The sequence below is a fragment of the Colletotrichum siamense genome (genome assembly GCF_013390195.1).
Source record: "Colletotrichum siamense strain Cg363 chromosome Unknown KSG_Cg363_contig01, whole genome shotgun sequence".
Classification (NCBI taxonomy): Eukaryota; Fungi; Ascomycota; class Sordariomycetes; order Glomerellales; family Glomerellaceae; genus Colletotrichum; species Colletotrichum siamense.
This window is the reverse complement of record NW_023501014.1, coordinates 5,641,049-5,668,908: the sequence shown is the minus strand read 5'-3', so window position 1 is coordinate 5,668,908 and position 27,860 is coordinate 5,641,049. Positions and strand designations below refer to the sequence as shown.

Below are 27,860 nucleotides of genomic sequence, written 5' to 3'. Positions count from 1 at the left end.
TCTGTGTTCAAGATTTGCTGGAAGGTGTACCCAATGGCACTGTCTGTGAGGTGCTATCAGCCCCTGACTTGAACGGCTCACAGTCGTGCGGCACGAAGAAGAGGGCTAGTACATGCAGGGTGAATAATGACATTGCAACTGAACTTGTGACGGATTACAGTGGCTTCCAACCGATCACATTTTGTGAGATGGTATCCATGTTGCATTCGAATTCTTGGTCGTATCCTCAGCCAGAATGTCGGCCAACAGTCACAAGCCAGACGGTTTGATGCCCTCGAATTCCCTTCCTTTCGTCGGATTGGCATAGTCGTTGCGGGGAGATGAATCCCCCTGAGAACCTGGAGTACTGTTGCCTCCGCGATTCACGGTGTGTACAAAGATGCCAGGGTACTTGAAGGGAAGGCAACCAACAGCGCACGTATACCCTGCACTCTGAGTCAACCTGGGCGACTTGAGGGCTCTCGAAATCACGTCCTGTCGTACTTAGATAGGCGTACGCAGTGCTGTTGGTACCTGACAGGGGTCCTGGCTGAGTCCAACTCAAGGCGTTCTCCCCGAAGGCACCGGAAGCCAAAATGACTTATGGAAGATTCCAGAATGAAAATTTTTCTTGCTTCTGTTGGAGCGGCCGCGTTTTTGGCCTCCCGCCCCCTATTGACACTTGCTTGAATGCCACCCAGTCCGGCCAAGAGCGGCTTCCGGCTCCGACTTTTTACACTTTTTCCTCGTCATTAGGGGGGTCTACCACATTGCTTATTGCAATGAAGAACTGCGGTCTCTCCTCACAGTGGTAGACGTCTTTTCAAAGACCTGCTAGGCCGAACACCGTTGACTCCACCTACTACTCCTCAATGATGTGCAGTTTTGGACCGCCCTGATCAAGATTTCCGGCGGTTACTCTTGCGTCAGAAATGGGATGCATACAAGCATCCCTGGACCCTGGAATAAGGACCGGCGACGATGGCGCCACGTACGCTACCCTTGTAGCTCAGGTTCTCGTAACTGCCAGATCTCTTGGATCTCGGATAGGCGGTGAAATGTTCATTTGTCGTAGTCTGTTTGTCTCATGAGCGGAGGACGTGACCCATCAGGCGCTGTCTGCGTAGAAAATATTTGGAACGAATAGACTTGAGCGTCGTTCCCGCGCGTTCTTGTTCAGGAGCCGGACCAAAGCCAAGTTGAATATGAGGTGGTCTTGAGAAGCCGTGATTGAGCATTGACTATGGGCAGCAAAGCCTTGTTCTGCTCCACGTTTGATGGTCTAAGGTCATGTATTATTAAAGCACTTCTTCCAGTTGAGAAGAGTAGAAGTAAAAGTGTCTAAGTAAGTTGTTGTCCACTCGTGGTTCATGTCCATATCCTCTACGTCTATTGCCCCCGATTTCAACATTTCGTATTTTTTGTAACCGTCTTCCGTATTCTTTGCGCCCTGCGCTTTATCCAATTCAAGACCCCATCGTAACTCCCCGTTCATCTCAATATGCTCGTCCATCCGCAATACCTCAGAGTGACGGAGGAAAGGTGGTATTACATGTTGATGTTGTACACAATGCTGTTGTAGAAGTTGTTCTGGTAGCCGCGGACAACAACATCAGAAGCCATGCCAATGCCCGCCTCTGTTTCGGGGGTGCTTCGGTTGCTCCCATCGGTGTCTTCCGCAATGCTCCCATTGATGACCTCAGGCTGTTCGTTCAACCCTTCGGGACCGTCATTGGCTGACTCGCGAACTCCAGATCTGCTGGATCGGTTCTGCGAAGGCTGGTTGGGCTTCATTCCCAACCCTTGACCGTGTTGGCTGGCATTATGAACTCGTAGGGATCTCCGAAGACCAGGCGCAGGCCGCCACGAGCATCGGTTACATTCTTCGAGAGAAATTTGAGAGGCCATGCTTAGATAATACGTATAGACTTGGATCTTGACGGGAGATAATAAAGGCCGGAAGAAGGGTGTGTCGAACGCTATGGGAGCAAGAGGGAGTTGTTCGATAAGATGCAATTCTGCTGTCCAAAACCTTGTGATAGATCGTTGCGTCAATAGACCTCTTTATACTCATGCGTTTGATACTCGGTGCACATAGCTGCGATCTTTGTGGTGTCTCCTGGGCTCCCCGCTGATGCTGGCCCGCTGATCGATGATCCAACCCCCCATGTCAAGGTCTTACCGACCCAGGACCACACGAGGTCTGAAACATGTCACTCACTTCCAGGAGACGAAAGGCCGTCCCCGTCTTCAGAGTTCCGCGGCCGAATGGAAGGCAGGATTCTCTTGCCTCGCCGAAAGAGACAGCTAGCTTTAGGGGGGAGTGAGGGATGGCTTGGCCTGCTGCGAACCCTTGCCGGTACCTTTGTGACGCCGGTGGAATGGTTCGACGGGGGATCGGGCAGCCCGGCCGGCCCCTCCTGAAGTTCCGCGGGCTTGATGATTGGCAGGTCACAGCTGTCGGCCTTTCCTCCCCACCAACTACTTTGAAGGTTATCACCAGCGATCTCACGCTCCCGTACCTGACGCGGTGTCCGACTGTCTGGCTCGACAATCTGTTCCACCGGAGATTGGCGTAGCGAGCTTGCCTATGGCGGCGGGGGTTGAAAGGTGACGAAGTTTTCTATCCGTAGGTTGATTTGGCTGGCAACACTCTCTGATGTGACTTCGAATGTATAAGAAAGATTGGGAGCACTCGTATCCCGTTCGCATCATTCCACTTAATCGTTCTTCGAACTTTTTTCTTTTTTTTTGGCACTTGGAAGATGGAAAAAGAAAGCGTCACGTAGACCCTACAATTCCAATTTAGGTCTCCTCAAAGTAGTAATAAGATATTGCGTGTTAAATACAGCAAGGATCAGACTCGCTAGCGGGAAAACGGTTCAATGAGCTGGGTGGCTCGCAGCCGGGGCAGGGTGTTGGCATCTTGGCGGGCAGGTCAGGGGCTCCGCCGCCTGTAACCCATAGCGGGAGCTACGCTGCAAATGCCAAAAAGTCTCAATTTGCGACCTGCGCTGCAAAGGCTAAAAAGTCTCGAATTGCAGCCTACGCTGCAAAGGCCAAAAAGTCTCGGGTTACGACCTACGCTGCAAAAAGCCAAAAAATCTCATAACGGGACCTAGGTCCCAAGTTCCAAAATCCTCCCAGCGGGAGGTACGTTCCACAATCCAAAAAGAGCCCAGGAGAAGAAGTACCTGCATCGCGTAGCCATTCGTGTTATCCTTTGGGGGTCACTTCTACCATTAAGTTCACCCGCACATCCATCTGGTCAGTCAAGGACGATCATTTCCCCCTTAACGAGTTCCCTGAGATCGGTCAACAGACTGATGAAGAGCAATGGATGTGATCATGGAAGGTGATCAAAGGCAACTCTGGATGAGGGGGAATGAACGGAAATGGAGCGTCATTCAGCATACCCAATACCACTTGAAATACCTCTGTGGCTGATTTACCACATCTACATCCTGAAGCCATCACTCTGGACGATATTAGCTTCCCAGGATGGTCTTGGATGCCCGAGACTTCAGCAGCCTCATATTCGACTCGGTGGTTCATCTGCAGGGCATCTGGGTACGATTGCTGATCCATGGAAGCCTTGACTAGCTAGCGGGATCACCGTGGAACGCCAACAGCATCATTGTAGTTAAGTAAGCGAATGAGCTTATTTGCACCACGACAAGACTACCAGGCTCTCCCGAAATCGCAGGTTGATGTCAGAACCTACGCAGGATCTCTTGTTTGTCATCGAGCACCCGAGGTGTTTGTGCCCGTGGCACTGCTTACTACTTACTATTGAATGGCTGATTGCAGGCCTCCGGAGCCAGGGTTTTGAATCTGTTCAGCTTTCTCACTTCATCAGAGGCCTTTGATTCACCAAAGTTCAATAAGCCCGCAGAAATATCATATTCAAGCACAGTTCTAAAGCTCCGTCTCAAAGCAGCAGTTTATCATACACGCGCGTGTCGTTATTGCAGGGGCATTCCAGAGACATTATGAGGTTAAATAGAGCTCAGACGAACTCCGGTGACCCCACTTAAACGGGGCGCACTGCGCCGATAGAACGGGGGCCCACTTGGCGCCGGGCCGGAGTTCCGTTGTTTATTGGTGTGGATCCCGGGTCAGCCTTTTCTTTCCATGGGGAGATCCTGACATTTGTCTCGACATTCCTAAGTTGTGGTATATTTTGTTCCAGTGCTGTGGCATAACTAAGGACAATTGAAAATAATTTGCACCAAGTCATCAAGCCTGCGTGAACTCTTACACAAATGTCAATAAAATCACCGTCTCCGTCCTCAATTTCGTCGCCACCATTCCCCTCATCGCCCAGATCAAACGGAAATCCAAGGTCTTTCCCCAATTCACACTCCTGACCCGGTCGGAAGTGTCTCTTGATTGATCTCATCTATCAAAAATGTTAGTAACCGAGTACCTGTTGCAGACTACTGATACGAACCTCTTCAACAAGAGGTGTAGCTAAAGCTCTCATCAGTCCAGAGGAGCACATCCAAGAGCTCATCATCTAGATCATTGTTGTAAGATAGCACAGCAGAGCCAGACAACGAGCCTGCTTCCAGGTCTGAAGGGGAATCATGGTCGCGTCCAAGAGTAGAGGCCATGTTGCCCTGCTGCGTTGCAATGATCTTACATTTTTTGCAATTTCGTTCATGTCGTTTTTTGTTGGACGTGTGGTTCACGCGCTCTTCTCCACAGGCCATCCGAGCTTTTGGACCATGCTTCGATCTCATGTGTCTAGAAAGGTTGGATCTTGTGCTATATGATGTTGACTGGCAACTGGGTTGAGGACACTTGAAGGGCGAAGCGGTGGAACGAGAGCCCATTGTGTGTAAGTGGAATTGGACTTCAGTGGTGGGCTTGGAAGCGACAATATTGCGGTGTGCCTGGCTTGCTGCTTCGAGTTTTTTGAAGCCGAAAAAAAACCCAGTTCTCTAATGAATAAATTCTACATGAAGCGGACACCATGGACACGCTTCTTCTAGTAATATACGTGGGCGCAAGACTGAGGAGTCGCATACCTAGCCACGGCCATCAGCGAAGCCAAGGCGATAAAAAGCCCGATAAGGAACTTTGCTCCACAAGCGATAAAGGGGCAGTCTGATAAGAAATCTGCCCCACATAGGCGAGGAACGATTGGAAGTGAACCCCTGGTTCCAGCCTAACTTCCACGAGAGGACGAAAGGACACTGTCCGCCCAGCTTTGCTCTTCAGCAAAGGGGCGCTTTTTGGGGGCCATGTTTTTGCCAAGTTTGGTGAAATCACGTGCGAACTTTGGTGATCAGAACCTCTATGGATTTTCGAGTGTTTTTGGCCAGGGGATCGATTCTCCACTTAACACAGCGCCCCAGCCAATCCTTTCGATACGTAATGAGCACATCGTCAAATGAACGTCCCACACAAACAAGGTTGTGTTTGTGTGGCTTCGCAAATGTAGGCTCTTACGGTGCACCCGTCTGCCTGAGACTAGTTGGGTGCAGGTTAAAGGCATCTTGATCTTCCTTCGATGCAAAGGACTTGAAGATGCAGCAATAATACTTCATGAAAACCAAGTTTAAGCCGCCTCCTGTACCACTACCGCTTCACCTGAGAGCAAGATCAACCCCAAAACCCCTCCTCCGTGGCGTTCAGTTTCGATGGGCTCCATTCCATGCCGGACAGATGCGTCAACATATCCCTTTGATCACGACGGTCTGTCCAACAAGCATGTACGGGATTGTTTCTATCAAATGAATCCGAATTGATTTGCAACGACTTTCTTTCAACAAGCTAAAGGTAGCATATGCCATTTGCTTCCTTGTCCAGCCTCATACCTACTACACTTAACCACCAAATTCATATATGCCATCTAATTTTGTTCACTTTTCGTAGTCGCATGTTTCTGTAACGATGATCATTCCAGTCTTATATGATTACCACTCCAACATCTTCACAAGGTACAATACTCCAACTTCACATGAGCCTGGGCCAATAAGCTCAAAGGCCTTCCTATGTGAGCTGATAGACATTGTAATTTCAGTTTGCAATCAATTTTTGCCGCTTTCACTTCTTCATTGTTTCTGGCTTAGAATGCCTGGCTGAATTTGCCAATACTTGAGTCGTCATAATTCAGAGTTTACTAGTCTTTCACTCCATACCATACTACCATGTAGTCTGACGGTACTCTCAACCCTGCAGATATAACCTCGCCTCCCACGGCCTCAACACCCTCTTGTCTCCCTCGGCAGCAACTCTATCTTTTACATCGTCATAGTTTCCGACTCTGATCTTCAAATCCTCTCCAGGGATCTTGACCTCTTGCTCTTCGCTGGTAAAGTTCAACACCACTACAGCAGCCCTTCCATCTCTTGTCTTCTTGTATACAAAAGTCTTTTCGTTCTCCTCATCAAACAACTCAAACGCACCATGTGTAAGCAGGTCTCCCTCCTCCTTGCGCAGCTTCAACATCGCCCTCCAGAAGTTTAGCACGGAGCCGGGCTCCTTCTCCTGCTTCGCAACGTTGATCTCGGGGTACAGCTCGTGCACACGCATCCACGCGCCGTCCTTGTTGTCCGTGAAGCCCGCGTACGGCGAGTCGTCCCACTGCATGGGGATGCGCGCGTTGTCGCGGCCCATCTTGTTGATGCTGTCCATGACGTACTCCAAGAACTTGCTGCCCTCGCCGTGCTCCCGCTTGATGTCGTTATAGTAATTCTGGCTCTCGATGTCCTTGTAGTCCTCAATAGGCCAGTCGCGCGGCACGTTGATCATGCCGATCTCCTGGCCCTGGTACACGAACAGCGTGCCCGTCATCGAGCACATCATCAGCGCCAACATCTTGGCCGACAGCTCCCTCCACTCGGGCGCGTCGCTCGCGAACCGCGAAACGGAGCGGCCCTGGTCGTGGTTCTCGCAGAAGGCCGTCGTCCACCCGTCGGTGCCCTCGATGAACTGCTGCCACTTGGCGACAATGTTCTTCATCTCCGGCAGCTTCCAGTCGACGCCCTGGTACTTGTAGCTCTTGCCCTGGCCGACGTCGACGATGTCGAACTGGAAGACCATGTCGAGCTGCCTGTCGCCGGCGCTGACGTATCTGAGGACGTGCTGCGGGTCCGGGGTGTGCGGGAGCTCGCCGACGGTGACGGTGTCGTAGTGGTTGAGCACCTTGTTGTTCATCTCGCGCAGGAACTCGTGTATCCTGGGGCCGTTGCAGTAGATCATGAAGGCCGGCTGCTCAAAGGCGTTCTTGTTGATGATAGGGGCGTCCCTATACTCGACGCCCTTGCTGTACATGTTGACCGTGTCGATGCGGAAGCCATCAACGCCTTTGTCCAGCCAGAAGCGCATGGCGTTTTCATAGATGGCTTCGCGGGTCTCGGGATTCTCCCAGTTCAGGTCGGGTTGCTCTTTGGCGAAGAGATGGAGGTAATATTCGCCCGTTCCCTCATCCCACTCCCAGGTGCTGCCGCTAAAGTGGCTTCGCCAGTTAGTTGGTGGCAGCCGCGTACCATCCTCAGCATAACGAGGAGGTCGCCAGATGTACCAGTCCCGCTTAGGATTATCTTTGGACGACCGGGACTCTTTGAACCACGCGTGCTCGTCAGAGGTATGGTTGACCACCAGATCCAAAATGAGCTTCATCTCCCTCTTGTGGCACTCCTCGATCAAGACCTCCATGTCGCGAACAGTGCCATATGGTCGGTGGACGTCTTGGTAATCGGAGATATCGTAGCCCATGTCGACCTGCGGACTGGCGTACATGGGCGACACCCACACCACATCGATACCTAGGTCCTTCAGATAGTCGACCTTGCCGATGATTCCCGGGACGTCTCCCAGGCCGTCTCCGTTGGCGTCCTTGAAGCTGGCCGGGTAGATCTGATAGATGACGGCATCCTTCCACCAGGCCCTATCGGCCTTGCCGGTTGTGACCGAGCCCATTTCGAATAATCAAGCTGCTGCTGCTGATGCGAATCGATTGAGGTATAAGACGGGGAAAAGATGACAGAATATGACGCGGTAGCTAACAACGACAGAATGCTAGCTATCAGAACGGGGACTGGCGGGGACAGAGAGCATGCGAGGAGCTATGTCACGGAGCTTGGTGGTTTTAAATAGCTGAAGTTCCCCATACCGGCCGCGCCAATCTAAATAATTAGCCCCCAAAGCTCCCCCGGTTCTGCAAGACACCACGCACACACACTGGAGAGCGGGACACGAAACGTCGTAAGTGGGCTCGGAGCGGGATGATCGTCCACTCGATCGCAGGCTGGTGCATGCAAGCGCCGGATGCGGCAATCGCCTCACTGGGCTAAAGGAACGCACGCTGCGTGGTTGTGTTGTGTACTGCGGTAGTGTAGGTGGGTGGTGGCGCCGGGTGGACGGTGCTTGGTGCGGTGTGCTGCCCACCGCAGGGCAAGGGCAGCAGCTGCAGCGCCCATCAACAAGCATGGAACCTACCCAAGGTGTGCTGAGAAGCCTGTCAGGGCCCGCGGGGGAGGAGGGACGGCCAATGGCAATTGGCTGTCCCGAGATCAATTCTCGCTGGAACGACGACAACCACCAATGGGCAGAGACGCGCCGGTGATGGGCGGGCAAACTCTCGCTGAATTGCAACTACACACACCAACCGCAGACTGCAGCAGACTGAGTGCGAACGCCTCCATCAACCTGTCTCAAAACCAGGCGTGACGTCTAAACATGCGGCGAACCTTGAGCCGAGCAAACCAGAAAGTGCTTGGGCTTGCCCCTCTGAGCAGTAGCGGCAACTGACGCCCCGTGATATCGATCCACTCCCCGCGCCGGGCGAGGGGTAGCAAGCATGCTGATGCTGGGGGGACGGGAACATGGAGAACCAAACCTCTGGTTCGTCCACGATACCCCCTCGTTGACGTCCATCACCAGCTCCGCTCTTGCGGAGTTTCTCCGACGACTTGCGCCAGTCCAGTGAGATAGTGCTCATGACCAGACTCGACTCGACTCTGGCGTCCTGCTCGTCGTCTGGCGTTGCGACGGTCGACGTCTCGTGCATCTGCACCTGCTCGCTCGAGTCCAACAGATGAAGGATACGTACATGGCGTATCACGAAAGCTTCGAGGTGCTCGGAAACCTTGTTGGAACCCCACCGGCAGGCATGCTGCCACGCTACCGACCACGCTGCCACGCCAATGTCGCTTGATTTTGCCGCTTGAATTTCCCGCTTAAACCCGCTCCGACATATTCCAACGATCCGGAGCGCGGGGTTCATCGTTGAAGTCGGGTTCGGTCTTGCTGGCGCTTGGGCGAGCCCCCGCGGGGGAAATGCCGCCGTTGTAGTCAGCTTTTACTGTGCAGTCACCAAAGCACACCAGTCAGTCTAGTCCGTCTGCTCGCTCTACAAAGCCTTCCCTCGCGACTCAGTTCAACAACGGGGCAAGGCCCCGGCGCCGGCCCGTGAAGGTTCGCATGCACATCCGTCGGCAGATCCCCCGAAACTGCTCGGTTTATCGTGTCGGTAATTCATTGTCCCATTTTATGTAATTCCCATCCTATCATACCTATACTACACTCCGCCGAAATAGACGCAGACGCTTTTATAAAATTCCGGCCACCTGATGGCTGTACTTGCGATTCCGTCTGCCCACCTCTGATATACCCAAATCCAGTCTTTGAGCCATTACCTGCCTCTACTCGTCGTCGTCGTCTGCCATGCTGGTGTCTGCTGCTGGACGTGCCTCGTCGTCAGAGTGGGCGTCGGCACCGTTCTTGGTCGGACCCTCATCTTCGTCTTCCTCGTCACTGTCAATGACTCTGCCTCTTCTCGACCGTGAAGCCTGCTGCCGCCTGCTGACACCAGCATCCTCATCGTCGTCTTCATCGTCGTTCTTGTTGTCCACATCCATCCGGTCATCCTCGTCGCCATTCTTGTCTCCAGCGTCGGATAACGGGGAGCTAGCCTTCTCAAGAGCCCTTTCTGCGCGCTCGAGGGGATCCTCATCGTCGTCGTCGTCGTCGCTGTCCACGACGATTTCGGCGGACTTGTACTTGGTGTTGTTGACGGATTCCTTCTTTGTGAGACGGCGCTTCTTTTTCGTGGGACGTTCCTCTCCCGATTCGTCGCCATCGGTTTCCGCCCTCTTCTTGCGAGACCCCCTCTTTGGACGACTTTCACCATCGCCTCTCGGCGCCGGCTTCTTCTTCCGCTTGACCTTCTCGCCCGTTTCCTCGTCTGTGGTCATCTCAGCCTCCTGACGAGCCTTGTCCTCTTCGGCGCGGCGCTCGGCAATCTCTCTATCCCTTGCAGCAATCTCCTCTCTTTCCCTCTTGATCTTCTCTTGCTTTTCTCGCTCCTTCTCCAGAGCCTTCTGGCGCTCCTCTTCGCGCCGGCGAAGCTCCGCTTGACGTTGTTCCAGTGCGGCTTGCAGCTTCTCCTTGTTCTTCTCCTCGTACTCTTTCTGGCTGGCGATGGCTCTCTCGAGCTGTTTGCGTTGCGTGTTGCGAGCCATGTTGGCACGCTGTTCAACGTCATGCTTGGGGTAGGGGGTCTGGGGGTGGCCAGCAATCTCGTCCAGTGCTGAGATGGCAGCCTCGAGCCCGGCGGCGGCGTCCTGAAGTTGCGCCACCGTGCGCTGGTTCTCACTCAGCGCATAAACCATTGTCGCCATCTGGATCTGCACAAACGCAACGTTGAACTTGTAGTGGACTTGATCCGGAGCAGCTTCAAGGGCCTAAATGTCACAGAATTAGCATCGTAGTCAGCAGAGCTCAGACAGGGGTAGGTTACCTTCTTGGCATATTCGAGGGACTGTCGGTAAGCATCCAGGTCGCGCTCGGAACGGCCCTTATTGAGCCAAGTGCGGCCTAGGCAAGCAAGAATGACGGGGTCGTTGGACTTGCCCTCCTTTGACAGCGCCGTCTCGTAGTTCTCGATAGCCTTGGTCCATTGCCTCAGCTCAGCGAAGATGTGGCCCAAGTTGACGTAAACATGGGCATCCTTGATGGTGTCCCTGATCTTGACGAAGATGCCAAGAGCCGTCTTGTAGTCCTTCTTGTCCTCCACCAACGCAATGGCGATACCTTGTGCTGCGTAGGCGTTCCTGGGATCCAGAGAGAGGGCCTTCTCGAAGAACTCAACCGCCTTGCTGTACGTTGCGCTTCGCTTGGCTCTGTCACTGTCCGACTCGCGGCGCATCTCTCGCGCCTGGATCAGATACAGGTTACCCATGCCGACCAGAGCGTATCGGTCGTGCTTATCATAGTTCTGCAGAGTGTGCTTGTAATGACGGAACTCGTGGTCCTCGTTGATGTTGTGTGGCCGCTTGCGCGAGTGGACTTTTCCCATGTACCAGCCATACAGAGCGCGAACCTCGAGGTCTTGCGGGTTCTCTTGGTACAGCTTCGCGACGGCATCCGGGCCTTCCTTGTTAGGGTTTTTCCTGAGCTTGATATATGCCAGTCGTGTGCGAGCGTCGGTGTAATCATCATGGCGCTTGAGCAAGCCGTCGTAGACCTCAATGGCCTCGTCGAGAAGACCACGAGACTCGTAGCTGCGGCCGAGGTTGAAGCTGATCGTAGTGACGAGAGCATCAGTGTCAATCTCTGAATCCTTCTCGCCGATCTTCATACAAGCGCCCAGGGCAGCCTCAAACATCTCACTTGCTTGCTCGTGCCTCTCCGACTGGGAGTAGAAGCAGCCGATGTTGTTGAGAAGTTGTGGCGGCAAGAACTTGCGCAGAGCAGCGCGCTTCTCAGCTTCATCTTCGATATCCTTCGGTTGCTCCTCCTCAGGAACCTGCTCGAGCTCAAGTTGCTCGACTTGGAGAAGACACTGCTGAGCCTTGTCCGGGTACTCGGTCTCATAAAGGCGAGCGAGATTGAGGAGAACCGCGGCATCGGGAGACATGCTCTTCTTGGAATCCTTCCAGGCACCGCGAACTCCTTCAAGCAGACCAATTGCCTTCTTCATCTCAGCCGATTTGTCTTCCTTGCCATCGGCGTCCTGGTTGGCAAAGACCTCTTCGGCGTACAGAGTTCCCAGCAATATCATGGCCTCGTGACTCTTGGACTGCTGAATTATCTTCTCCAAACGCAACTTTGCCTCGCCCAAATCGCCTCTCAACACGGCAAGCTGAGCAGCACCGAACTTGGCCGGCAAGTATCCACGCTCAGAACCTCCACGAGCGTCGTCGGCCCGGCGATAGAAGTCACTTGCGCGGTCCGGGTCGCCCGTGTAGTGTTCCTTTCGTGCCAGCAGGTACCAGCCGTCGCTAGCAATGGCGTTGACATCCGTGTATTGAATCGCCTTGTGCGCGAGAGAGTCGACTGTAGGCAGCTGTTTGCGGGACAGGAAGTAACCAGCGAAGGTGGCGCATGTGAGGGGCATGTTCTTGTCGAGCTTGAAGGACTTTTGAGTGTATTCGGTCATGGCCTTCTTGTAGAGACGAAGAAACTCGGGACTGTTGGTGGGAATATGGCCACTGGCGTCGAGGTAGTAGAGACCGAGAAGGATGTTGCCGACCTTGTGATCGGGGTTGATCTCAAGAGATCGCTCCCACGCTAGCTTCGCGTCATCCTTGAAGCCAAGCTGCCAGAAGCAGCATCCAATGCCGATTCTCGGATCGGGGTCGACAAAGTCCGGCATCTTCTGCAGAACATCTTGGTAGCATGCCAAAGACTCGGGGTATTTTCCAAGCGAGAAGAAAGTGCGCGCTTTTCCCATCATCGCCAACATATTCTTGCCTCCGGAAACTCGAATCGCGTCTTCGAAAGCCTTCAGTGCCGATCGCAGAAGGTCTGCCCTCTCGGAATCAACCTGGCCGTGCCCAGCCGTCTTCGGCGTCTGCAGCGATGCCTTGAGCAATTGGAGAACACCACGGGCGAGGAACAGAGGAGGGAACGCGGGGTTGATGCGCGATGCATCGTTGAGTGTCGAAGTCGCCAGCTGCAGGTAGTATTCTTTCGTCTTTGCCTCGGAGGCTAGCTCGCCATCGGGGGGCAGGCGCGGCGCCTCGCGACTCTTCCACAAGTACATCCAGCAGAGGCAAGAGATCATGCTGAGCTTCTCCTTGGGGCCGTTGTCGCGCATCGCGTTTCCACCACGGACCAGCATTTCGATGGCATGGTCGATCTTCTTCTGCTTGGCGTAGGCCAGCGAAACGGTCATCCAGTAGGTACGAGCGGCGCGCTCATTTTCGAAAAGGGTGCAAAGTTCGGTCGGGTCGTCGAATAGCTCGAGGAGATCGATTTCGACGGCCTCGTCTTCGGCTTCGCCCTGAACAGGAACGTCGATAGCAGCCGGGATGTCAGAGAACCGTTTGCTGACTGGCGCACTCGTTGTGCCATTGGCACCGTTCATCGCGCCGTTCCGGTGGGCTGACATTGTGGCGGATGAGAGGCTATGACATGCCTCGGATGGATATGGCGATGGGATGGGTTGATAAGAAAGAAGTAATTAAGGAATTCGGGGGAGCTGGGATGAGGCTGAGGAAAGGATCACTCAGTCGCGTTGGCCTTGCACAGGTGGGTCTGTAAAGACGCTAGTGGGGCTCTCCTGCATTCACAGCTGCTGCCAATGTGTGCTTTGATTGGCTGATGTCTTTGAAGTAGACAGTACTTTTAAAGACCAGACTGTCACCCTGTGCCTCAGGTACCGAGGACCTAGCCAGCTCACTTACACGCACCTACAAATACCATGTATTTGGTCGTTCTTTCCCTTCCAGCATGAACAACGAAGAAAAATATGAAGGTGAAGCTTGATTTTGATAGAATTACTAGTGAGATTTTAATCTAAGTTTGATTCACAGTCCAATTCACATGAAGACTGCGGAAAACTTTTTTCAATGGTGAAATGAATGTGTTCGAAATTGGAAGAGAGCAGTAAGGAACGACTATTACCTCCTTCCCCCTAAACATTGCTCTCGGTCGAGGTCTTGACCGTCTCTCGACTGTCTCTCCGATATACTACTTCAAGCCATAAGCAGTCTCCTCCCACTCCTCCTCATCTCAAATCAGAACGCCTCCACCCTCATCACCGATCCGACTTGAGATGTGAAGACTCCGTCATGCCAGCCATCTCTTCATCGGGGGCGAGACTCAACTCTTGGGTCCGCAGATCACATTTTGAAGATTCGAGTCGAATTTCCGCACGCCAAGCCGAGGAGCCGACCGGGCCACTGCCTCCCACATCGCCAAATTCAGACACCACCTGCTTTGGATGGGGATGTCTTACAGAGGCTCAACAGGCCGGAATTATCGTCTGTATCGCCGTGGTCTTTACTGTCTTTGCACTCTCTCTATGGTTCTTCTTCAAGTCGAAGAAAAAGAAGAAGGAATGGACTGATCAAGATTTCGTTCTCGTCCGTAAGGCACGCCGCCGTCGGCGCAGAGTTGATAGCCGGGCCAGCTCCATCGTTACTCAGCCATCGATTCCGTTCAGACATAACGGACTTTCTGTCATACAACAGCCACCCCCAATTATGATTACTCCCCCGACCTTCTTTCATATCCCTCCACCACCTCCACCGCCCGTTCCGGTTTATGTACCGACGCCGATGCCGATCCCGGCGCCGATACCTCCGCCTCAACCTATGTACCCAGTGGTCTACCAGCCATATCTAAACCACGGCGTGTCTATTCAAGGCGGCTATCAACACCCGTTCCCGCCTCAGAGAACATATGCGACTCCTGTCGCCCAAAACAGCCGTCAAGGACAACAAGTACCGCAGCCGCCTTCTCAGAACATGTGGTCAAACCAACCATGGACACATCCTCGAGGTGACTCGCGTCCACAAGAGGCGTCAAGTGGACGGCCGTCACTGGCCCGCAGGCTATTCGGAATCTTCAGCACCCCGGTAGGCAGAGCTTCAACCATTGCGAGCTCAGACTCCAACTCTCTCCATGCGGTGTCTACAAGGGACAGCCATCAATCGAGATTGTCAATGACGTCTGTCACCACTCCCCCGTCCCCCAAAACACGTCAAAAGCCCGAAGCCAGTCGCAGCATACAGAACGTTGCCTCTCCCTGCGGAGCTACTGTTGCCAGTGACGACTACGTCTTGTCCGCCGAGCGACCCGACGGCCCATCGCGCAAACCAGGAAAGAAGCAGGCCGCAACAATCAAGAAGGACTCAATCGAGTCCAAGACCTCGATGAAGGTGCACGCGACAACTGAGGAAACGAGGAATCGAAAGAAGGGAAAAGAGAAGGCAAAGCTTGACATCGAACAAGACATCCCTGCCGGTCAATGTCACCACAGAGATGAGCCTCGTCACAGCCCTCGCAAGATCAAGCCAATGAGAAGGTATGAGAAGAATCTCACGGAGACGAAGATGGCAAAGCTAATTAGAGAAAGTGCTCTCAAAACGCGGGTCATGGCCATCCCGAGATCCAAGTCAGAGACCTCTCCGCGTATGACGGGTGCTCTAGGAAACCCCAAGTCGGTGCATTGATCTTCAACCCGCTGCTATCTGCTGATAATTCGCTAGAGTTGATGACATACCTTCACGCAACCGATCTGCGACATCTTCAATGGCTGTGGAAGGCGGGCAGTCCAAAAGCCCAGATTATGAGAGCTCATTTATCAGAATTGATGGGAAGGCTGACACAACCACCAGACAGAGTGAAAATCACAAAGTCGTCAAACGCAAGAAGGAGGTCGACAGGGATGGATCACCCAAGAAAGCTCGAAAGGATCCGATGGAGGTGACGCTTCGCACAGTTGAAATGGTTGGCCGGCTCTCGACGGGTGACCTCAGTTACCCCACGCAAGGAACTCGCAACAACCAAGTCACTCCTCAGCGAGACCCTCCGAAGATCCAGGAGTACAGGCATGGTTGACTTAAGTATTAGAAGTTACTCCCAAACTTACAATTGAATGCAGTACGCCGTATCATGATGAGTCGGATAGCGCTGAGGAATTCGACATCGACTCGCCGCCGCCTTCTCCGCCAAGGCCAGTTCATCAAGGCGGCGGTCGATACGCACCGGACCAGCTTCGCCGTGTAGCATAGACAAAGTTGGCTGAAATTGCTGAAACGAACACGACGTCGTTCTGAGATGACTTGCCATGGGAAGCAAGAGACATGGCAGAAACATGTTTTTGATACGAATCCATTTTGGCATGGATTTTTAATGGTGGATGGAGTGGTCTCAGGAGTCTGAGGGTTGCTTGACAGGTCCACAGGATGCTTAGATGATGGAGTCAGGTTACGGCGGCAGATGAACCGCAGGGGTGTGTTCAACCAAGCCAATACAAACAAAGATTCCCCTTGACAGTTGCATGTGTGCATTCATAATTCAGAGATGTGCCGAGATGTGCATATTCCAGAACAAAACAGCGGCACTGCGGGTTGCTAAAGCAGGGGTAAGTCAGGTAGTTGTGTCACTCTGGCCCGTGCGCCAGTAGGACAAAGTGGTGAGGTAAGGCACATTTGGGGGCACCCATTGGCTGAGAAGGTACCTAAGGTAAGCTGGTGAGTGAGGTGAGGTGAGGTACAAACAGGTAGGTACCTGCTAAGGTACTGAGGAATGGAAGGTACCACCCAGTCCGGGTGCGTAAGGTAAGGCCAAAGCAGGCCCCGGAGGTGGCTTCGTCATTGCCTGGGTCTCCGGCCGGAATGGCACTTGCACCTGCTGCACCCTGGAGCTTACCTTAGTCCAACCACCACACGAACCTCACCACCCATCAACCTCTTTCCCCCACGGCCGACCGACCTCTTGTCCGCACTTCGACCACATCCACAGTCTGCCCTGGGACTTGGGTTCTATCACTGAGCTACTGGGATATTTTTTTCTCGACTCCGATACTCACAATCACCCGATCGCTGATTGTCGCATGCTACCGACTGCCTCCACACCCCTCCCCCGCTACACCCGGCTCAGCTGCGCATCCCCCCGGCGCGCAGCCTAACTGAGACCGCAAACCCTTTCGCACGATTGAATCACAGCCTCTAGCTTTGTTTGCTGTTGTCTTCAGTCACGGCTAGCATCATGTGGAACGACGAGGATAACAACCCCTATGGGACCAGCTTCGACAGGCGGGACAGCCTGACTTCCTCCTCGGCCAACCCGGCCTCTCCTACCTCTCGTGAGTGTATGTTGCGACCATCCCCCCAATACAACACCAGGCGACCAGCAAGATTCTCAAGATGATGGAAACCATAGATCTGGATGATTCCTCAGACAGTGCTGATGCCGACTGGGAGACTCTAGACCAGCGATTCGACATCCCTCAGACCCCGTCCACTACAAGCGACGAGGCTCCCCAGAATCGCGGCCTCGGCCACGACGAGAGCGAGGTTGAGAGCAGTGACAATGAGCCTGTTGCTAGAGACAGGGGCGATATCGTCCCTCGCCCAAAGCCCGGTGGCTATGAGAGTCGCGTCGAGCAGATTCTCTACGAGAACCCGTCGATGCCCATCCTCATTACGGATGCAGGAAAGAGCGCAGAGAGTGGTGGTAGATACATCGTCTACACCATTCGCACCGGGGTAAGTTGGTTAAATACTTGAGACTAGGGCTGTGTGCTGACAAGAAACTAGAACCTCGAGGTCCGCCGAAGATACTCAGAGTTCGCTTCGCTGCGAGAAGCGCTTACCCGTCTGCATCCCACCCTGATCATACCCCCGATTCCCGAGAAGCACACAATGGCCGACTACGCCGCGAACCCCACGAACGCGAAGCAAGACCAGCAGATTATTGACTTGCGCAAGCGCATGCTCGCTGTGTTTCTGAACCGCTGCCGGCGCATGGAGGAAGTCCGAGTCGATGGGGTGTGGTGGAGATTTCTTGACCCCAATGCCAGCTGGGTGAGTCCATGTCATCGTTGCGATGGCATTATTGTGGCTGATTTTTCTTTAGAGTGAGGTCCTGCACTCTCACCCCGTAGCCTCAGTCCCCAAGTCCGTCCTGAAGGCGCCGCCTCTGGACCCAGCGAATCCTACACCCGCCCACGCCTTCCTTCCCGTACCAGCCAGCTCCGCGAAGTTGAGAACGACGGGAGGCCCAGGTGTCGATCCCAACGCCATTGCCGGAACAGGCTCTCACGTATTTGGCCGATTCCCCCCCGACAGCCATAACCTTAGCGAACAGGAACTCGACCCGTACTTCATCACGTATGAGGCCTCGATTAAGGAACTGGAGCAACTTTTGTCTGGATCTATGGAAAAGGTCAACCGTCGGACACTCAGCCATCTGTCAGCTCTTGCTGCCGATCTCTGCGAACTGGGTTCCAAGTTCAACGCGTTTGCGCTGTCGGAACAGGCACCGTCATTGGGACCTGCGCTTGAGAGGGTGGGACAGGCCGCCGACTCGTCATACATTGCAACGGAAGAACTGTCCGGATCGCTCGGTGCAAGCTTTGCGGAGCCTATGCGCGAGAATGCGCAATTTGCGGGCGTTGTCCGCAGCGTACTCAAGTACAGAGTTCTGAAGCGCGTGCAGCAAGAGCAGACGAGCGATGAACTCAACAAGAAGATTGCGCTGCTTGATCAGCTGGAGCGGAGCGAGCAAGAAGCCAAACGCATTGAGCAGTACTTGAGTAGCAGTCAACAGATTACACCCCCGCCGAAGCGATCAACGAGCCTTAGAGAGGCGGGAACGTCGAACCACCAACGTGAGGGTAGCGCCGAAGATACGGCATCCATCGACTCCGACTTTCCTCCCACCCACGGTGAGCCGGCGCCATCAGCAAGCCAGGGAGTACCGCAGAGAAGCAACTCAACGCCAGGTCATAAGAAGGCCGCGAGCAGCAACTCTATCACGAATAAGATTTTCGGACCGATTCGCCATGCGATTCAAGGAGTGGCAGACGTCGACCCTGAGAGGACGCGCCGCGACATGATCGGAAAGACCAGAGAGAGCATCGAGCAGCTGGAGCAGGCCAAGGTGGTATCTGAACATGACGTCAAGGAGGCCAGCGCCAGCATCTTGAAGGATCTCAAAAGATTCCAGGGAGAGAAGGAAGAGGATTTGCGCCGCTACATGGTAAGTTTTCCGGTATCTATGATATTACCGTAGCTAACACGACAACAGCTGGCGTATGCCAAGAGCCAGATCGAATGGGCAAAGAAGAACAAGGAGACTTGGGAGGATGCCAAGGCCGAGGTCAGCAAGATTGACGAGAGCTAGGTGTGAGTTGAGGTAACGGGACATGAATTTGCGCGTGGATATCAGAACAGCCCCAGCTCAAAGCTGCCGGCTTGTTCCTATAATTTGACGAGGCGTTGATTCTGCAGGCTTGGTTGAGGTTCGCTCGTCAGTTGGCGAAACGACGAAGGTCATTTGGCGTTTACGAGGGCTTGCCGTTCGTAAAAGCCATTGAATAGTCCATGAAATAATCAGATTAGTTCAGCTTGCTGTTCCAGACTGAGTGCATCTTGTGACTGTGACACCTTGAAAGAAAGTAGTTGAGCCATTTCGTAAACACTAAAAATGGCTTGGCGCAGCTTGGCATATCCTCATAACGTAGGCAGGTTCGGGCTGTCGCGAGTTCCAGGCTCCAGCACACCTTAGGTACCCTACCTACCTAGGTACGGCACAGCTCCCTGAGGTATCGCTTATCGATAAGAAACCGATAAAGCTCCGAGACTTTTCGTCGTCGCGAGGCTAGGCCGGACCTGTTTGTACTTTCTCCTTTGCGCAACACAACACACAAGATGGACGGCGTACAGCCGCCCCCAGAGGGCCCAATCGCCTCAATCGCAGAACCCGGCATCAAGGCCGAGGGGCAGCTGCTCTTCGATCTGCGCCGGGAGGTTGCAAATCTCCTGCATCGCAATCAAACGAGCTTCCCCGGCGCACAGCCCGTCAGCTTCGCGCGCAAGCACATGGACGAGCTCCGGAACAAAGAGTGAGTGCACCTTTTCCCCGCCCGCGCCCATCCCTCTCGCCTGACGTAGAGGTGTCGGACAACACCAAGAAGATGAGAAAACGCGCGAGTAGATTTGCTGACTCAACGCGACGAATAGTTACTACGTCTGCGAGAAGTCGGACGGCATCCGGTACCTGCTGTACCTGACCGAGGACGAGAGCGGCCGCGAGATTCACTACCTCATCGACCGCAAAAATGACTATTGGTTCATCAAGAACAGCAGCTTCCACTTCCCGCGCAAAGATGACGTGGGCAAGCACCACACGCGCACTATCGTCGACGGCGAGCTGGTCATGGACGACGTTGGCGGCGGTCAAAAGGCTCCTCGCTTCCTCGTCTTCGATTGCCTGGTTCTCGACGGCCAGGACCTCATGTCGCGCACCCTCGATAAGCGCCTGGCGTACTTCCAGGAAAACATCTACAAGCCTTATCGCGATTTGTTCAAACAGTACCCGGAGGAGAAGGACTTCCAGCCGTTCCTCGTAGAGATGAAGTCGATGCAGCTCTCGTACGGCATAGAAATGATGTTTCGCGAAATCCTGCCGAAGCTGCGACACGGCAACGACGGCCTCATCTTCACGTGCGTATCATCCGACTACAAGCACGGCACCGACCCGCACATCCTCAAGTGGAAGCCGCCTGAAGAGAACACGGTGGATTGCCGGCTACGCTTGAACTTTCCGACGGTCCACCCGGACGAGAACTTTGACGACTTCACGGAGCCGTACATTGACTACGAAAGTGTGCCGCGTTCAGAGCTGTGGAGCTTCATGGGCGACGGACAGTACCAGTTCTTCTCGGAGGTGCACATCACCGAGGACGAGTGGGAGACGCTCAAGTCCCTTGGGGATCCGCTGAACAACCGCATCGTCGAGTGCCACAAGGACGACAAGAACCGGTGGAGGATCATTCGCTTCCGCGATGATAAGGCCGAAGCCAATCACATTTCCACGATCAAGAGCGTGATGGAGAGTATCGAGGACCGCGTCACGGAGAAGGACCTAGCTGAGGCGGCCAAGGGAATCAAAGACTGCTGGAAAACGAGGAAGAGATGAGCGACCCGCTAATCGCGTGTTCAAAAACATCCCGTGGCGACTCCCGGAGTGAGGTTGTCCGGAGGCTTCGCGAGGTCTGGGGCGGCAGGGTTTGTATGTGTGTATGTGTGTGTGAGTACGGGCGACAGAGGCGTCTTGGTGTTTACGCCGGCAGCGGAGAAAAGAGTGGGTGATGGCGGTCTGAAACGGAGAAGAGAGCTCGCAAGACTTCTTCTTCTTTTGCAAACATCATATCGCGTCTTGGTCTCAACAATTTTTTGGGGGTGCCGGGCTTCGATAGGCGCACGATAGCAGTTATTTCGGCGTTTGCAGCTCAGGATATCAGGCATGGGTCGGACTCAAGGGGATTCGTTCATCAATTTTGGGGTATGGCCCGCCAGGGTCGTCATTGTTACTATTATACAAGTCGAGCGAAGAAGAAAACAAAATAACCACATTTAATAACGCAGCTTGGAGAAGAAAATGATGCATCGCGGTTGTTGACGAGTATGTTCCATATTCACAAGCCAAACTGTGACGGGAGGAAGCCAAGGGGTTGTCTGTCTCGCAGCGCAGCGCCCCCTTCACCTTGACTCAGCAAGGTCTTGGCTATCATTTCTCGCCAGAACATTAAAGGGCACGTTTTGGCAACTTTCGGATGAGCAAGGGAGGAAAAAGAGTATTCGTAAAGCACTAGCAATTAGCTCAGCTGGGATCCAAGGTACTGTGAGATACGCATGGTCGAGCTGTACAGAATGCATGTGAACGAAGCCCCGCGTCACTGCTGATTCCCTCAGGAGCTTCCCAACAAACTCAGGGCAGGTAATAGCCAGCAACCCGCTGCTGGCTGGCTTTCCCGCCTTACCTACATAGGCGCCCCTGGCAGTAGCAGCACGCAGCACCCCGCCATTGCAGCCAGCCAGCCCAGGCAGGCAGGGACCGATCCAGGCACGGGCTTCCGCAAACCTCGAAGACGTCACAAACCTAAAGTTTCCCAATCTTACCTTAGCAGCGACGACGAACCACCCGGCCGGCGGCGAAGGGAGGAACACTGGGAGTTCCGATAGAGCTAATCTTGAACCTCAATTGCCCTGTCCCATTACTATTCTCCTTGCCATGACCCTCCTCAGCGCGTCCAACTTACACATCCGTCCATGATAGACTCAATTGGCCCTCCAACAACCTAGTAACACCAAGTTTCCCCCATCCGCCCACCATGATTCTCGGCCCCGTGTCGCTGCTCGATTGCCTGGTCTTTGTTATATTCCTGACGCCGCAGCTTTTGCTCAATGTCGGCTTCTTCCCCACGGCGGTGGTGGCCATCAAGGCGTTGCCCTTCCTGCTGTTTGAGCTGCCCAGCTCGCTGTTCCGCGAACGGTTCCTGCTGAGCCCGGACGAGAGGTCGCCGTTCGTGCAGCGGGCGAGCTTCTTCGAGGACCTCGTCATCCGCTGCGTGCGCTACGCCTTTGCGAACCTGCCCACCAACATTGGCCGCGTCTTCTTCTCAAAGTACATCTCATTGCCGTTCCTACGGTTCCGCATGCTGCGGCATGGGTATATCAGATCACCCGTCAGCTGGCGGGAGTACAAACAACATGTAAGTCTAGTTTGCTCCATTTTCTTCACGTGTGAGATGCGGTGGCTTAGTTCTCGACGGCAGGGTCGCCATGGATTCCAGGGCGTCTGGATCAACAAGGACGCTACCAAACCACCCGATGTTGTCGTCTACTATGCACATGGCGGCGGATTTGCCATGGGCTCTGCCTACTTCTACCTCGAATTCCTCCTGTCGTGGCACGCGCTGCTGGTTCAGCAAGGCTACCAGAACCCAGCCATCTTCGCGCTCGAGTACACGCTCGTTCCCGATGAGAAGTACCCGACGCAGGTGTACGAGACCTTGAGGGGATACAAGCATGTGCTCTCCATTGCGGGAGACCCGAAGAAAGTGGTCATCGCAGGGGACTCGGCAGGAGGGACTCTGATGTTGACGCTGCTGCTGGAGCTGGGCCACATGAATGAAGCAAGAGCATTCAAGGAGAAAGGGGACGACTCTGCACCATCGGAGGGCGAAAGCCAGCAGTCGCTGCGGCGAGCTTCTGAATCGCCGCTCCCAGGACTCTGCGTGTTAATTTCGCCATGGGCACGACTGATATCAACCAAACACGAAAACTCGGCTAGCGATTACCTTGACCGCGACACGCTGTGGAAATACGCGACACAGTACGCCGGACACACGCATGCCTACGACCAAACGGCGTCTCCAGGGCAGTGTGGCGATCATCGGGTGTGGGCGGAAGCTAGCCCGCCATGCGGCTTCTTCATCACATACGGATCCGAGGAAGTGTTTGCGCCGGATATCAAGGACCTGATCAACACATTGGTGAAGAGTACCGAGGTAGACAGCCGCAGCGAGGACGGCGGGATCCACGCCTGGCCCGTAGTATCGCTGTTCTTGTCAAGCACAGAGGACAAGAGGCTCAAGGGTCTGCGGACACTAACGTCAGCCATACGGAAGCACATTCAGTAAGCCGTCTGCCAAGGGGGCGGATGCCGGTCGGGGTCAGATTAGATCAAGTAAAAAACTGTCATGGACCGAGGCGCACAACCTCGAAACCAGAGCTGGAGGACTCGGCTTCTGCAGTCGTGTCCTATTGTTGGTCTCCAGCTATTTCTCTATCTTTATCATCATTCGTGACGACCAATAGAAGGTAGGCGCTGGGGCGGGTGCGCAAACAATAGAATTGATTTCGTGGTTTGATTACCTGCATGATTGGAGTGCGTTCCTGCATACCGGGCCGTTGGCCAAGTGGGAGATTGCAGCGGTAGTGGCGGGATTTCTGCCGAGGGATCGCGAGCAAACATGTCAGTATTTGCAGAGACGCGTTGAGAGATGCAGATGAGTTCTTGCACACGGGTCCAGCCCCCGGGCGGAGACAAGTGCGACTCGCGACGGGAGGGTCGTCGCAAAGCTCAGACGGGTAGGTGGTAAAGGTAAGGAGCTATTGTGGGTCTCAGCGTGAGGTCATGGATGGCCTAGACAGTCAGCGACTCGATGAAGGCGACGTTTTGCGACGGGCAAGGCCATTTGACTTGGGACGATGGGGGCCCTTGATGACGGTGTGCGGCGAAAAGGGTCGAAGGAGCCCAAGGTGCAGGGAGGGTGCCAGCTCCAGGCAGCATTGAAGAGGACGGCGCGGGGTTTGACGATGTGTCTCATCGATATAAAGCGAGTGAAGGCTGATGCCGGTGCGAAGCCGCGAGGTCAGACTCGTTTGTACATGACATCTCGACGTGCGATATTTGAGCTGTCCCTCTAGAGCCTACTGAGGCCGCGTGTGTGAGTGCGCGAATATTGGCTGGAAAGCAGGCAACGAGAGGCGTGAGCTGAGTTGTCATTGACGGTCAGCCAGCCAGGCTACCTCAGTGAGCCGACGCTTCTTTCAGCCTGCTTGAGGTTACTTCGGGTGCGCCGCAAGGTACAAGTGCATCCGCGAAGCTGCAATATGCAGACTGGGCCAACAGTGGGGAGGGCGAGACGCTCGCGCCGTTAACGAACCGGCAATGTGACGGATGAGGTTTGTACTGTAAAATGGGCGAGGTTTGTGGCACGAACGACAAGAAAAAAAAAGAAGACGGAAAGGTGGTGGCGAGGCATGGACAAATATCGCGGTCGAAAAAAAAAAAAAGAGAGAGACGAGGATTTGGTGGCAGATGACAGTTTGGAGCTAAGACGGCAAGCTTGAGTACCTAAGGGCGGTACTGGAGAAGCTAGCCATCGAGGTAGGTACTTGAGCGTGAAGTATTGGTGGTGGTAGAGGCAGTGTTGGTACTGGAGTGGGAAACGGTAAAGCGCGGGAGACACTAAGAGGTCGAGGATCCTGGTCCAATCAGGATAACAGCGTGGCCCCTGCAACTGGGGGTGATTTTTTGGAGAAGGCAGAGGGGAGCAAAGGGGAGCTGTGACCCGCGACGCGCATATAAACGGTGGGCATTCCCACTGCGAATCCATCGCCTTATGAAAGGAGCCCGCTTCTGCCCACCGCGAGGTCCATGTCCACAGTCCAGCTGCCTTACACCACCCGCACCGCCTGCCAAAAGCCCACCCACCCGCTGGCCACACCTGCCATCATCACGGGGCCGTCGTAACCTTGACCTTCCGCCTCCGTCCAACCAACCGTCGCAAACACCGGACACCAGCCAGCGCAGAGCAGCTGCAACTGCACCTGCACCTGCTGCCACTTTGCCTGGCAACTGCCTCCTGCCGCCTGCCGCTCGTGCCTGCCAGCCAGTCCGCCAGAGGTAGGCAAGCAAGCAAGCAAGCAAGACATCACGCCGCGCCTCCGTTGGCCTCACTGGCCCATCTTGACGACATAACACGCCCATTCACACGTTTCATCACCCCTTTTCCTTCTTGTCTCTCTTGCGGCCGCCAACAACACCTCATTGGATCACGGCCGAACATACCGCTGCCCCGCACCTCACGCCTGACCGCACCACGACCTGCGCGCCCACCGCCTCCTTCCCAGCACCCCCGAACCCAGTGCAGTTGCATCCTGGTTCGCCTCTCACACCGAAACCTTATCGTACCGAAGCTGCCATATCGCCAAAGTCTTTCCTGACTCAGCGCTCGGGCCCAATCGCGACTTCTCCATTTCATCGACGAGCTCTGTCTGTGTATCGTTGCACAAACAGACCTCTTGTCTCACGGCCACGCCCTCTTCAGCCACGACGTCCCGTCGCTTCGAGCTTCTGGTACTGTCTGCATCCATCAGCCCTACCACAAACACGTTGTTGCCTGCTTCGAGGCCCGGAGACGTCTTTCCACGCTGCAGGTTGCCCCTCTCAATTTGAGGACTGAGACTTGAGTCGCGAGAAGGCTCCTTCCGCCTGCTTGTCTGCCCTGGTCGTAACAGCGACCTGGCGCTCTTGTCGTGTGTCTGTATATCAGAGAATGTGGGAGCTTATCGGCCTTCTCAGACGTGCCTTGCTCTTCTCTGTCTCGTCGTGACTTGCTTGTGTACTTCAGCCCTGCCCATCACCTTGGCTCAGGCTGACTTGCACGCAGCTCACACTGGGACATCTTCCCCTCCACACGCACACAAGCACGCATCTCCATCCTGTCTCGTTCTGCATGTCATCCGCGAGTCGAGCCTACAGCATCTGTACTGCTTCTGCCTCGTTCACTGCCACCACCAAGGCGACACTGCATTAGCCCCGCGTCCCAAGGACTCCATCCCGTCTCACGCATCCCAGCAGACGTAGCGCTGGGACAAGCTGTCACTGCCTCAGTGCCTATACATACCGCACGCGGCAGCCAGGCTTAAATCAGACTCACGCCGCCGTCCACGGGAAACACGGAACGATTGCCCTGGCCGGTCCCAGTCTATATCCCAGTCCAGTCAGTTGTTTATACCACTGACGAGCATACACCCACGCACAAGGGATTGCTCGCGTTGAGAGACGCAAGTCATTGAAAGAAACCACCCGAGCCGAACAAGAGGGGAAGCAGGTGCTTTTTGTTCTCCAAGAAATCATCCACCCCCTGTTCCTCGCTTAATCATCCTGTCTCCGCTCCCACGCTGCCATAGGCGGTTCTTGGACACCCTTGGCCATTGCACCCCAACCCGACCCAGCCAAGTCACCCCCTGCCATTCGTCCTCCACTTTGAGGGACGAAAAAAAAAATAGCGGCCTTCTAATTTTTCCAGAACAGCGCCAGAGCAGGACCTACCTAGCCGGGTGAGGGAGAGGGAAAAAAAAATAAAAATGGCGGACGACACTGCCTACGCTCCCAAGTCGCCAGACCTCTCTTCCTTTTATTCGGCAGCACCCGCCCCGCCTACACCTCCACAGCACAATCTGCAGCACCAGCAGCAGCACCTGGACCTGAGCAAACTGCAAACTTCAGGACCTGCGCCGCCGGTATATGAATACTCCTCGTCCCCGTCGCGCGCCTACCAACCTCACCAGCCGACTTCTACTCCTGTACACATCAAACAGGAGCAGCCCCACTACCCGTCCTCTACGGCATTCAAGTCCGAATATTCCTCTTATCAGCCACCCGTGCAGCAAATCCACCCGCACCACCAGCACCACCACCAACCGCACCAGCAGTACCTGTCGCCGCAGTACAACCACCAGCCGCCGCAGCCACCACCACAGCAACAGCAGCAGCAGCCTTCTCCGCAGCAACCCCCACCAAGCCCATATGGGCAGCAACCCGTCAAATATCAAGATCAGCATCAACTCCAATATCAACCACCAACACCCCAGAGCCACCAATACGTAGAGAAAAAACAGTACGGCACAACGCCCAATCTCTACGACATTCCGTACAACCCAAATTCCGACAATCAAGCTTTGCCCCAGACACCAGGTTCTGCCACCATGCCTCCAAGGAAGAACACACAGTCGGCTCCCTCGCCGCCGCCAGTCGAGCCCTCTCCAGTTCGGACCAAGTTCCCCACTGCCAGGATAAAGCGCATCATGCAGGCCGATGAGGAAGTCGGCAAGGTGGCTCAACAAACACCCATCGCCGTTGGCAAGGCCCTCGAGCTATTTATGATTGCAGTTGTCAGTAAGAGCGCAGAGATCGCCAAGGAGAAGAACTCCAAGCGTGTAACGGCACAGATGTTGAAGCAAGTCATCGAAAGAGACGGCCAATATGATTTCTTGGCCGACATTGCCCTCAAGGTCGGCGACGAAGAGAAGAGGGGTGGCCGCTCCAAGGCCGACACAGAGAGTGAGGAGGAAATGGAGGTTGAGACGAAGAAGAAGGGCAAGGGTGGTCGCAAGAAGAAGGCTACGTGAGAAACTGTTTCTGCACATCGCATCGGGGTCGAGATTATTTGAATGACGAGAACTATGAAAGGGTTATGAGGACTGGCGTTGGACTGGCTAGCATCTACATCGGCGTTGGGTGACACAACGAAAACTTGTCACTTGGGGGCATAGGGTACACGGCACGGAGGAACTAAGCGCTGCTTCCTCACACTTGCATGCCATGGACGG

The 27,860-nt window shown here is 54.4% G+C and overlaps 8 protein-coding genes across 8 annotated transcripts; 5 read left to right on the top strand and 3 right to left on the bottom strand.

Annotated features, from left to right (window-relative positions):
* Positions 1-1,527: 1,527 nt before the first annotated feature.
* CGCS363_v001432 (uncharacterized protein) lies at positions 1,528-1,887 on the bottom strand (the record flags this gene model as incomplete). Its single annotated transcript, XM_036633281.1, has 1 exon — positions 1,528-1,887. One exon carries the CDS (start codon positions 1,885-1,887, stop codon positions 1,528-1,530), a length of 360 nt encoding a protein of 119 aa, XP_036501181.1.
* Positions 1,888-6,156: 4,269 nt separating this feature from the next.
* MAL2-1 (Alpha-glucosidase) lies at positions 6,157-7,911 on the bottom strand (the record flags this gene model as incomplete). The annotated part of the gene is made up of 1 exon (XM_036633280.1): positions 6,157-7,911. One exon carries the CDS (start codon positions 7,909-7,911, stop codon positions 6,157-6,159), a length of 1,755 nt encoding a protein of 584 aa, XP_036502623.1.
* A 1,724-nt stretch (positions 7,912-9,635) lies between these two features.
* tpr1 (Tetratricopeptide repeat protein 1) lies at positions 9,636-13,327 on the bottom strand (the record flags this gene model as incomplete). Its single annotated transcript, XM_036633279.1, has 2 exons — positions 9,636-10,676; positions 10,733-13,327. 2 exons carry the CDS (start codon positions 13,325-13,327, stop codon positions 9,636-9,638), a joined length of 3,636 nt encoding a protein of 1,211 aa, XP_036501180.1.
* Positions 13,328-14,885: 1,558 nt separating this feature from the next.
* CGCS363_v001429 (uncharacterized protein) lies at positions 14,886-15,956 on the top strand (the record flags this gene model as incomplete). The annotated part of the gene is made up of 4 exons (XM_036633278.1): positions 14,886-15,247; positions 15,299-15,382; positions 15,561-15,767; positions 15,827-15,956. The coding sequence occupies 4 exons, from the start codon at positions 14,886-14,888 to the stop codon at positions 15,954-15,956; spliced, it is 783 nt and encodes a 260-aa protein (XP_036502113.1).
* Positions 15,957-16,935: 979 nt separating this feature from the next.
* On the top strand, positions 16,936-19,074 carry ATG20 (Autophagy-related protein 20; the record flags this gene model as incomplete). The annotated part of the gene is made up of 5 exons (XM_036633277.1): positions 16,936-17,032; positions 17,110-17,435; positions 17,487-17,753; positions 17,806-18,930; positions 18,979-19,074. 5 exons carry the CDS (start codon positions 16,936-16,938, stop codon positions 19,072-19,074), a joined length of 1,911 nt encoding a protein of 636 aa, XP_036502114.1.
* Positions 19,075-19,601: 527 nt separating this feature from the next.
* Positions 19,602-20,871, top strand: rnp-2 (mRNA-capping enzyme subunit alpha; the record flags this gene model as incomplete). The annotated part of the gene is made up of 2 exons (XM_036633276.1): positions 19,602-19,795; positions 19,914-20,871. 2 exons carry the CDS (start codon positions 19,602-19,604, stop codon positions 20,869-20,871), a joined length of 1,152 nt encoding a protein of 383 aa, XP_036502119.1.
* Positions 20,872-22,066: 1,195 nt separating this feature from the next.
* Positions 22,067-23,377, top strand: SAY1 (Steryl acetyl hydrolase 1; the record flags this gene model as incomplete). Its single annotated transcript, XM_036633275.1, has 2 exons — positions 22,067-22,447; positions 22,511-23,377. The coding sequence occupies 2 exons, from the start codon at positions 22,067-22,069 to the stop codon at positions 23,375-23,377; spliced, it is 1,248 nt and encodes a 415-aa protein (XP_036502378.1).
* A 3,238-nt stretch (positions 23,378-26,615) lies between these two features.
* DPB3-0 (DNA polymerase epsilon subunit C) lies at positions 26,616-27,659 on the top strand (the record flags this gene model as incomplete). The annotated part of the gene is made up of 1 exon (XM_036633274.1): positions 26,616-27,659. One exon carries the CDS (start codon positions 26,616-26,618, stop codon positions 27,657-27,659), a length of 1,044 nt encoding a protein of 347 aa, XP_036502120.1.
* Positions 27,660-27,860: the final 201 nt, after the last annotated feature.